Genomic DNA, 12284 nt, shown 5'->3' with positions numbered 1-12284 from the left:
AAAGAAAACGTTAAAAAATATAAGAAATATGAAACACGAAGAACGTGAAAACGTTACAAACACGAGAATATAAAAAAACGCGAAAAACATAAAAAAAACGTGAACAAATGCAAAAAAAACAAGAAAAAGCAAAAAAGCAAACATACGAAGAAACACAAAACATGAATAACGCGAAAAAATGACAAAGTACGAAATATACAAAAACGTGAAAAATACGAAAAACGATAAAACACAAAACACAAAAACATAATAAACATGAAAATACGAAAACGCAAACAAAACAAGAAAACATAAAAAAATGAAAACGTGAAAAAATACGACAAAACATAAAAACGTGAATAACACAAAAAGTAACAAAATGCAAAAAAAAAATACAAAAATGCGAAGGATACGAAAACGCGAAAAAAGGAAAAACTAAAGCGCGAAAATGCGAAAAAACGTAAAAAAAACACAATAATATGAATAGCACGAAAAAGTAACAGAAAGCAAAAAAATATAAAAAACGTGAAAATGCGAAAAAAATACAATAACGTGAATAACACGAAAAGATGACAAAACGTGAAAAATACGAAAAACAAGAAAACTTGGAAAACACGAAAAAACGTAAAAAATGCAAACTTAAAATTGTTATTTCATTTTTTTTGTGTGTGTTTTTAATTTGCGCTTTTACATTTTGTGTTTACTATTTTCCACCTCTCTTTTTTCGTGTTTTTACAATTTTTCAATTTTCTATTGTTCGTATTTTTTCCGTGTTTCATATTTTTCATTTTTCTTAATATATTTTTAAAATGATATGTATTAAAATATTTGAATAATTTTTAATAATAATTAAAATTTTAAAGGAAATAAGAAATTACATTTGAGGGTAATATTATCTTTTGAATAATTTTTTTTATCTATTTCATCTTATCTTCTTCCACCAACAAAAAATAAGAATAATTATTCCTAAAGAATTTCTGTTTCATTCATCGCTATTTTATTCCTTTAGAATAGCAATTTTATTTCATTCCATTCTATTCCGTGCACCAAACGGCACCTAAACAAAGTGGAATGGGAATACACGATGTAGAAAACCTCTGCAACTTTTGAAAATCTCACCGACTCCGGCAGTATTTCCAGCCACTCAACCATCATTGTAATAAAAGTACATGAATAACATAATTTATTAAATCATCCACAATTCTTAACAACCATACTTTGTATAATATATATTTTTTTTATGAATAAGCATACTTTGTATAATATTAAGGGCCCGTTTGTTTTACCTACTGTTTGCTATTTCTGTTACGGTTTGCTGTTTGTTGTTGCTGTTACGGTTTGCTGTTTGCTGTTGGAAAATGCTGTTTTTCCAAAAAGCAGAGATTCTCTGCTTTTGTAAAAGGCTGTTTTTTTAGGTGTAAAAAGCAAACAGGAGGTCACTAACCAAACACCTACTGCTGCTTTTCCAAATGTAAAAAGCAAACAGGATGTCACTAATCAAACACCTAAACTTCTCCCTTTTGAAGTGAAAAGGCAAACAGGAGCATGAAAAGGAGCAGTCAAACACCCCCTAATTAGGGTAATTAATTTATTAGTCCATATATTTTGACAAAACACACTGTTTAGTTTCTGTATTTTAAAAAACACATGGTAAAGTCCCTAACTTTTTTCTCGATGAACTGTTTAGTCCCTGCCATTAAACTCTCGTGAAGATTCTGTTAGTCAATTTGAATTTGCGTTCTTCTTTTCCTTTATTTTCCTTTCCTTTAAACTCTACTGCATCTGAAATCAACTTTGAGTGTTCTTCTTCTTGATTTTCTTCTTAATCGTTCAAATTCATAAGCATTGGGTCTGTTCTTTTTCTTGTTCTCCATACAAATATTTTCTTCTTCTAAATTGGATTTCCTTTTCTGAAATTTGAAGGTAAATAGTAAAGGGTAATTTAGTCATTTCTGAATTCATAAACGGCATAAAATCTAACAAACAGACAGAATAACTAAATAGTTCACTGAGAAAAAAATTAGAGACTTTACCATGTATTTTTAAAAATACAAGAACTAAACAGTGTATTTTATCAAAATACAGTGACTAATAAATTAATTACCATATTAATTACGCCTGCGTGAGTCTTTTTATACCATTGAAAGATATGGCTAATTGAAAGATAGGGCTAATATAATGATAAAATTTTAATTAACTATTAATTAATTCTAATTCTTTTCTATTTATCTGAATCACTACTTGGATTTAGGGGTGAGCAGAACCGAACCGAAAACCCAAAGACCAAAAAAACCGGACCGAAAAAACCGAACCAAACCGGACCGAATTATATTTTGGTTTGGTTCGGTCCTAATTTTTAAGCTAGTTTGGTTTCAGTTCGGTTTGGTTTGGTCCGGTCCAAAACCGAACAAAACCAAACCAAAATACAATATGGACTGCTCTTAATTTTAAGGTTTTAAATTAATTAACTAATTATATATAGAAAAGAAAAAAAATTAAACATGTTTTTTCACTCTCAACTAATTATATATACAAAAGAAAAACTAATTATATGATTATTTTCTTTATATAATTATTTAGTTAGTGAAGGTACAAGTAATTGTAGGTCTGTAGTGCTTTGTTTGGTCTAAACATGAACCAAACCGGACCGGACCGAAATAATTCGGTTTAATCCAGACCAAACCGAATTATAATTTGGTTTGGTTTGATCCTAAAAAATAGAGATAATTTAATTTGGTCCAATTCAGTTTGGTTTGGTTTTTAAATCGAACCGAACCATGCTCACCCCTACTTGGATTTATATTTACGCACCCGATTCTAATTATTTATAGACGGGTAGTTCCTATGTATTATATATAGACTTTAGATTCACCACAAAAATTAAATAAATTGTTGTTAGGGACCAATTATAGGGTAGCATAGTGTGGAAAATATTAACTAACCAAACAAATTGAATGTCCATTATTTTTTGGGTTTAACTAATTATTAGAATTAGTTCCACATCATAATGGTGTGAGCGGCGTCAAACTAATTATCATTAATCAATTATTTTCAATAAAATGAAATAATTACTCTAAAATTTTCCATGGTTTGGGTTCGTCTTAATTTAATATCTCAATGCAATTTTAATGGATTGCTTATTTATTTCACATTAAGGGTACATTTGTTTTATCGGTCGTTTGTTGTTACATTTTGCTGTTTACTTTTTTTAAAAGTTGATTTTCCAGCTTGTATAAAAAAACTACTTTTCAGTAGATCTATTCAAAAGCTCACTGACCCACCCAGCCCGTCAAAGGCCGCTCTTCACAAACTGAGCTTGGACGTATATGTTTGGGTCAATTACATGAATATCATAATTAAGTACAAAATTACAACTAAGTCATATTACCAAACTTAATTCTTAATATGTCATTATTCTCTATATATTATGATTTTACATCATAATTTAAAAAGTCTAGACTCCAATTCATAAATCATAAATTTCTAGAAAATTTATTCTAGACTTCTAATTTATAAATTCTAATTCTTAAAATATATTAAAACTACTGATTTTATTAGTTTGATATAATCCAAACTTATGACTTGACATAGTTGTAAATAGTTTTTGAAAAATGAATTTCTGCGTAATTTTCCCAATATGTTTCGTAATAGGTTCGGTCCGGTCCAAGTCCGCTTAGGCCTGAATATACAGTAGGTTGGACTTGGGATGTCTCAAAACCCAGGTCCAGCCCAGCCCAGCCCGACCCGAATTTTAATAATAACTTTAATTTAATAAATTTTATATTTTAATAAACTTTATATTCCAAAAATAAAAAATTTAAATTTCTTTAAGATAAAAAATTTCAAACCATATATTTTTTTAGAATTGGTAAGCATATACATATTTTTGTTACTTTCTTATTTATTACTATCAAATGAGTATTTTTTTATTTAGGATTGCGTTAATTTATTTTTATTGAAATAATCCTCTAAAGTTTAGTTTATTGTATTTTATTATTTATATTTATAGTATAATTTTTTAGTTTAATTTATTTTTTTTAAAAATACAAAGATATTAGTTGGGTTGGGCCGGGTTGGGCTTGTGAATTAGTTCTTTTAGCTTGGCCCAGCTCGGCTCGAGTCCGATGTAAATATAGTGCGGGCTAGGTTGGGTTTGGACAAAGTAATTATGTGACAAGCCCGCTTAGATCCGGCTCAGCCCATGAACACCCAAAACTCTCATTTTCAGAGTGAAAAGACAAATAGAAGGTAAAAAATGAGCAACTAAACGCCCTCTAATTTAATGACCTGCGAATTGATCCTACGTTTTGCATAAACAATTAAAAATACACAAAATTTATAGGATATTAATCTTCTTTTCTCATAAATATATTTTGTCATAAAATTAACTGATATTTTTCTTATTTTTTGGTAACAAAGGTTATGAAAGGAAAAAATAAAAATAACATATTTTGACTAAAATTAAATTAAATTAACTAAATTGAATATGTTACTGAACTGAATTGAATTTAAATTAACTGAATTGAACTTAACTTAAGAATAATGATAATATTAGATTTTAAAATAATAATAATAATAAATAATAATATCGGATGAATAATATTGAATATTGAATAATAATAATAATATTTAATATTATATATATATATATATATATTATATAAAAACTATAAAATTAAATTCTTATAAAAATTTCTAAACAAATATAAATTTACATACAATTTGAATTTGTAGTCCATTTAATAACATGAAACTCATGATTGATTTAAATAATTATAATAAATAATTATAAATAATATATATATATAATTAATAATATATTATATATAAATAATTATAATTATAATAAAAAATGATAAATTATATATATATATAAATAATAAATTATATATAAATAATTATAATTATAATAAATAACAATAATTATTTATATATAATTATATATATATATATATATATATAATTTATCATTTTTTTATTATAATTATAATTACTTATATATAATGCGATTTTTGAGAATGAAACACCATCAATTCATTTTGTGATTCGTAGGCTTTGGATTATGATTCGTGAAGGCGGTATTGGTAATAAATGTTATATGAAAAACAATGTTGATGAGCTTCGTGTTCTTAGGCAATTACACATTCTCCTTAGCCCCCCATCGAACTCCCAATATAGTTAGTGTTACTTGGGTTCGTCCTCCACTGGGATGGCTCAAAGTTAACACAGATGATTCTGCAAATATTAATACAGGAATGGGGGCGCATGTGGGGTGTTTCGCACTACTCGAGGATTTGCTCGGGTTGTTTTGCGTTTCGAGTGCATACCCCTTCTGCGCATATTTCCGAATTAAAAGCCATTATTTTTGCTATTCAGATTGCTTGGAAAAAAGGATGGCACAAATTATGGGTGGAATGCGATTCTGTTTATGTGGTAAATTTGCTTAGGAAGCGCTCTCTAGTTGTTCCATGAGCGTTGCGACAGGATAAGATTGCTTGTCTTCGACATTGTTCTTCTATGGATCTAAATGTTACTCATATTTTTCATGAAGGAAATAGAACGGCTGATGCATTGGCTAAATTTGGCGTCACAATAGATCATATTGTTTAGTGGAATTTTGCACTAGCTTTTTGCAATAGATTTATTTCTGATGATATGCATTTTTTAGAACGGCTGATGCATTGGCTAAATTTGGCATCACAACAGATCATATTGTTTGGTGGAATTCTCCATCAGCTTTTTGCAATATTTATTTCTGATGATATGTATTGTTTAGAACAATTTTGTTTCTCTTAATTTTTCTCCTGTATTTTTTTCTCCTTTTAATAAATTCGGGTCTGGGTTTTTTATTGGTTTTGTGGAAATACCAATCTAGTTGGGATCTTTACATTCCGATCTAAGTCTGTACCTAACATTTACTTTAAAAATGTATTCGGAGAAAATGATTTTTGATGCAAATGGTAATTATATATATAGGATGGATATATAAAAAAGAAAAATACAAAAATAAACCTTGTGGTTACACTTGTTTTCGATCGCATCCCTGTGGTTTAAAAATTTACAAAATAGTACTTTGAGGTTCATTTCGTTAGCAAACACATACCAAATTGACTAACGGTGTTAGAAGTCAAACGGAAAAGAGTTAATTTGATCCTTATATTTATTTATTTTATAAATTAACTCTCTTATTATCTAATTATTACAAACAAACCCTAAAATTAAAAATAAAAATCAAATACACCTTCTTCTTCTTCTTCTCTCTCTAATTTCCTATTTTTCTTATTCTTCTTCTCTCTTCTCTCTCCTTTTGCTTGAAATTTAGACTTGGCCAATGCTTATGCAGCTAACCATGCCTTTATTGATTATTTATTGATTTTGATTCAGGATTCTTCTGTGGATGAATTCGTATCATATACAGAAATGTGATTTCTCCACTCATTTCCGCTGTTAAATCTTAATCCTAATCCTAGATTATCCCATAGCTTCACTAGGCTCTTCCCATTTGTAAGCTCAGAAAATGATGAAAATAAATCTTCAATGCTGTGATTTCTACGTTTCCTTAAACTACGATTTTGGCACTGGTGATCAGAGCCCTTGACACTAAAATCTTCGTCAATTGACCTCGAGTTCTGTGAAGAAAACGATACTGTATGCTCATCATCGGCTTCTTCTTCTTCTTTCTCATCTTCATTGTCTTCGGATGATAGAGAGAAGAACAAGAGGAGTCTGTATCGTTGTCGTAGCTGTATTCATGTTGGATGGTATTAGGAGAAGGAGGTGGGAAAAAATGGTTGTGTAATCCAAAGATGAGGAATTTGATTCTCTTGATGATTGTTGAGAAAGAGGCAACAAAAGCAAGAATTAAAGCTCCCCATTTCAAAACACTGAAAGGCTGATGAAATTTCCCAACCGCAGATAATGAAAATGTAACACCCTGCTCTAATGTGTTGGAATTGGGTCAGAGCGGACAATATCTACATAGTATTAGACTAGGGTATTACAGAAAAAATCTGACAAACAAAAGATAGATTTTGCAGAGAGGCAATTCCGGCTTCAAAATCGCCGATTCTGTTCATCACTGGGATCTCCATTTCCATTATATACACACACAAAAACAAAATCATTTAGGAAACACAAAGACACAGTAGATATCTATGATGGAGAAAAGAGAAAGATAAGAAAAATAAGAAATCAGGGAGAGACGAAGAAGAAGATGTATTTGATTTTTGTTTTTAATTTTGGATTTGTTTGCGATAATTAAATAATAAGCGTAGTTAATTTATGAAATAAATAAATATAAGGACCAAATTAACTCTTTTACTTTTTTTCTTTTAACACCGTTAGTCAATTTGGTATGTGTTTGCTAACGGAATTAACCTCAAAGTACCATTTTGTAAATTTTTAAACCACAGGGTTGTGATCGAAAACGGAATGTAACCACAAAATTTATTTTTGTACTTTTTCCTATATAAAACTAAAAGGAGTCCCAAAAATAGTTAATTAATTAATCGGCATTTATTGAGCTGGTCAAATTAGCTTATTTTATAACAACAAAAAAAAATTTGATATAATATTACATTAATTAATTGTTGTCAGAAAAATTAGCGCTCGTAGAAGGAATGTAATAGCGGAATATTGAAATTTTAATCCAACGACTTATACTGTTATTTTAATCCAACGACTTATACTGTTAGACAAATAAATTAAACGAGTTACGCAAAACGAGGATGATTCACGACCCAATGGAAAATATATACATTTAACACACAAAAAGTAAATAAAAAATGGATGGATTATTAATGAAATTAGTAATAATTGAGCTAATTATAAAAGTGAAGGGTTAAACTAAAATGAATTAGAAGTGTTTTAGTGGTTAAATTAGGATATCAAGCAAGTTAAAGGGGAATTAGTGTAATTAAAGGACCTAATCGAACTAAATTCAAATAGACAAGAACCTAGTTGTAACCTGGAAGGACCCAATTGATGGAATTTATGGAAGACGGGATCAAAGATTTGAAACGGGAAGATCTAAAAGAGGTTATTTGGTAATTTATTAGGGGCCAATCCGGTAATAATAAAAAGTCTAGGATCAGTTTCCAAATAAAGAACTTTAGAAAAAAAAACCCTAATTAAACCGAATCTACCCATTTATACCTAAAAAAACTAAGCTAGAAATCCCCACCCCCTTCTTTATTTCAGATCACTACTCTCTCTTTTTCTCTCCCTCACCCTTCAACTCCCCACTCTTCTCTCTTCCTCACGAAATTGTTTATCCATTAGAAATTATTAAAGACTTTGGTGATTCCTAATAGTTATTTAGCTAAACTAGTTTTTGGCCCGTACGAATATATGGATTCATCTTAACATATAAATAGTGATAAAAGTATAATTTAATAATTACAATTAATAATATATAGATGCTATATAAATTAAATATTATTATTTTATTTTCACATTTATTTTAAATAATCTTTTTATATAGATAAATATGATAATATAATTAAAATTAATATATTATATAATTATATTATATTTTTTTCAGTAAAAAATAAGGAAGTGACACCTCAACTCTATTGTTACTGTTTTATGTTATACATAGATACGCAGAGAATTAGAGAGATTTTATGGATTAATTTAAATTTTGTAGAACTTTTAGATATAGTACGGATAAAATAATCTTTTTATAGATGAATATAATAATATAATTAAAATTAATATATTATATATTATGTTTTATATTATATATAGGATATATAGATACTAAATAAGAATATTATAAAAAACTTTTATATGAGATTAAAGAGCATTAATCATGTGTAAAAATCAACTTCAAAAGAGATCAAACAATAAACTTGTTGAAAAACTTCGTAAAATTGACTAGTCAAATCATCTAAAATTATTCAAACCTCTAATTTTATTCCAAAAATATTCCTTCCATAGATTCATTTCTCTCACCCCTATCAATGGCTCAGAAAAACGTGTTCCGATTCACTGTGGCCTCCTTGTTTTGGATGACTTAAGGTTGTTTCTCCTGCTTTCATGTTATTTCAATGAGTTTCACTCACTTTCATCAAGAGAAACCAAGCGCATTTAGCTTCAGTTCCTCATTTTTTAATTCGTCTATGATATTAATTGATTTTTTTTTTACAAACTTTATATTTCATATTTAAAATAAAAAAACAGTTCCGAACAATAAAACTAAAGGGATGCAGAATCTTTTCTACTGGTTTAGGTGCTTTTGCCTTGCTGTTTCTATTTACTTGCAAAAATTATTTTTCTTCTTTTAAAAATTTGGAAAATGATCTTTAGAAAAGGATTTCTCTCCTACCAACCTAATTCGAATCAGGATAATTTTTTTTTTAAATTTCCGATAACCCTTTATTTATTTATTTTGTTCCTTTTTTTTTTTATTCTTTAGATTTTTTTAAGCATTATTCTTTAGTTTCTGATAACCCCTTTTCACTTAAAAAAAAAAAAAATTGCATATTCCATAAACAAGCACACAAAAACCACTAAAATATTAAAAAAAAAAAAGTTCCAAAAGGGCAGAAAAGCAGGTTTTTAAAAGGAAATCACAATCATAGAGTTCATAAAACATAAATTACAATAATTTAATAATATATAATTATCTTATAAAAGAAGAAAATCGAATCATTTCTCCTCGATCTCAAAAGCTGATACAGGAAATGACCTGGAAATCCCGGTGGGATTACCGAAAGTGATTTTGGTAGGATCTTTATCATCAATATAAATATCAGAAATCGTAACCCAAATCAGAATTTCCTTACTCTTGACGCCAGTCAGCCGTCGCATCCGCTTGTTCTCCACGAACGCCGTCACTTCTGTGTCATAAGAAACATTTCGGCCGATAGCTTGGAATTTATGCTGCGTCTTTGCCTTCTGCTTCATCCAGACGAAGCCAGTGGTGCGGTTATACCCGACCTCGGTGAGATTGTCGAGCGGCAAAAGACCCTTGGGGAGATTGATTTCCTCAAGAAGATCAAGAGATTTCTGCTTGCAGATCGATTCTCCGTTGAAGATCTCCGCTTCTTCTTTGTTAATTTCTATCTGCTGAGTTTCCATTTTAGGAATTGAGAAAAAGGAGAGAGGTTAAGTTTGGGTGAGGAAGAGGAAGTTCCTGAATATATAGACACCTTGCTTGCTTGTGTGATGTGCCAGTTAGGAAAACTCAAAGACTTTTGTTTAATTACTAAAATAACCCTCTTAAGCCTTTTTATTCCCTCTCCCCATAAATAAATAATGAAAGTGAGCTTTCTCAAATGTGGCAAGCATATCATATTTACTTAAGTTCTTACTTGTTATCTTAAAAGGGAAAAGCATTTCGTCAAGAACTAAAAATTTACTTACTTAACAAAATTTTATTTTTGAAAATATAAGAATAGGATGATAGAGTAGCATATCTCAAATACACCACTTTTCTTATTTTGCGAAGGAAGAGGGAATTTTGTTTTCTTTCTTCCTCATCACACCGGATTAGATTTGTTGTGTCTTTTATTATTGTTATTTTTTTTATGTTTATATATTTTATATGATCTCTTTATTCGTCTGAATTGTATCTACTCTCTATTATTCTTTCATTTATATCTTTTTCGAATTTAGCACGAGCGGAAACGGTTTATCTTGTTCGTGAATCAATGGATCTACGTTTTTGCAACAAAAGAAATGATTCAAATCCGAATGTCCAGATCGGCTTAAATGATGATGATTGGATTGCAAATGCTTTTCCATGTATTTAGATTTACGAGAAGTATATATTTTCTTGTTTTTTTTTTAATATATTTTATGGTTATTTTTGTTTTTAGTAGTCGATTAGTGTCTTTATGAATCTTGTAAGGTTTTATTCCTTATGTTTTTTTTTTGTTATACTTGCTTGTTTATCTATTAAAGATATAAGCGTTTCCATAAAAAAAAATTAGGATTCTTTTGAAATTAATATAAGACTAAATTTCAGTTTACTAATTTTATTAAAACATAATTCTAATTTTTTTTTTTTTGAAAACATTATAACAAAAAAATGTTTTCTCCTATTTATTTGTCTCTCCTAGTTTAAAAGTTTGGAAATAAGAACTTTTTCATTTAAATAAATTGATAAAATATAGTTCGTTAAAATCCTATTCCAATTGTGTAAAACAAATTTTATTATCAATTTAGTCAGAAGTTATCCAATTGATGAAAAAAAATGAAATGTCAACCATATTATTTATGGTTTCGATTTAGAAGATTGTGTTTTATCGATTGTAATGTATTTTTTAAAAGGTAAAATTATTATTGATTTTCAATTATATATATAATTAGAATTTAGATGTTGTTAGGTTCACGGAATGGAATGAAATAGAATAGAATGATTATTTTATTCGTAAAGAATAGAATAGGAAAGTAATTTTTTTTTCTTTTAAAATCTTAATTATTACCAGGAATTATTCAAATATTTAATATAATATTATCTATTCCATCAATTATTCAAATGTAATTTTGTAGATGAGAAAAATATAATCTTAGGAATACTTAATCTTAGATTAAACTAAAGAATAGTTATTTCATAAAAACATGGATACGCATTCCATGGAATAGTTGTTCCATCCAAAATTTTCAACCAAATGTTACAATAGCTATTCTTTAAAGAATAACTATTCTACCTCCCATCATTCCATAAACCAAACAAGCCCGTAATGATTTAATTTAAAATATTTTTTTTTTTGTTATCAAAATATATTATAACCTTCTATTTGCAATGGGGCAAGTACTGATATATGGGGCGATCCATGGTTACACACGATTCCAGGAATCCTTATTTCGAGAGTTTGCCGAATTTGACTATAGGGTATCGCTCGGTACATTCTCTACTCACTAGTGAGGGAAGCTGAAGGTTAGAGGTTTCAGATGTGGTTTTCAGCGGGATCAACGTTTAATCCGGGCTATTCCGCGATGGGATATGGCTAAGGAGAATGGTTGGATGTAGAATGGGGAGAGGAATGGAGCTTATTCGGTTAGAAGCGGCTATAGAATGGCCATGGCGTCACAAGTGGCATCTACCTCACAAACACCAATTACTCGAAGGCGATTTGGGATCTAGCGGCTGCACCAAAGGTGAAATTTTTTCTATGGAGACTTGTTTCCCGTTGTTTACCCACAATGTCAAATCTCGCCTGGAGACATAACTCCCTAGCTAATTTTTGCCAGACCTGCAAGCAACCAGAGGAAGATGAAAATCATGTCTTTCAGTCGTGTGGAGTGGCGGTATTGGTATGGTAATGATATTTTGGAGATGATCGTATGAATCGGGT

General features: G+C 29.2%; 1 protein-coding gene across 1 annotated transcript; it reads right to left on the bottom strand.

Moving 5' to 3' along the window:
* Positions 1–9514: 9514 nt before the first annotated feature.
* On the bottom strand, positions 9515–10155 carry LOC136232955 (uncharacterized). The gene has a single exon (XM_066022445.1). It carries the CDS (start codon positions 10060–10062, stop codon positions 9631–9633), a length of 432 nt encoding a protein of 143 aa, XP_065878517.1. The 5' UTR covers positions 10063–10155; the 3' UTR covers positions 9515–9630.
* Between the last annotated feature and the right edge of the window lie 2129 nt (positions 10156–12284).

The sequence above is a fragment of the Euphorbia lathyris genome, chromosome 6 (assembly GCF_963576675.1).
Source record: "Euphorbia lathyris chromosome 6, ddEupLath1.1, whole genome shotgun sequence".
In the NCBI taxonomy this organism is placed as follows: Eukaryota; Viridiplantae; Streptophyta; class Magnoliopsida; order Malpighiales; family Euphorbiaceae; genus Euphorbia; species Euphorbia lathyris.
Note: the sequence above shows the minus strand (reverse complement) of the source record. Positions and strands in the feature narration are given on the sequence as shown.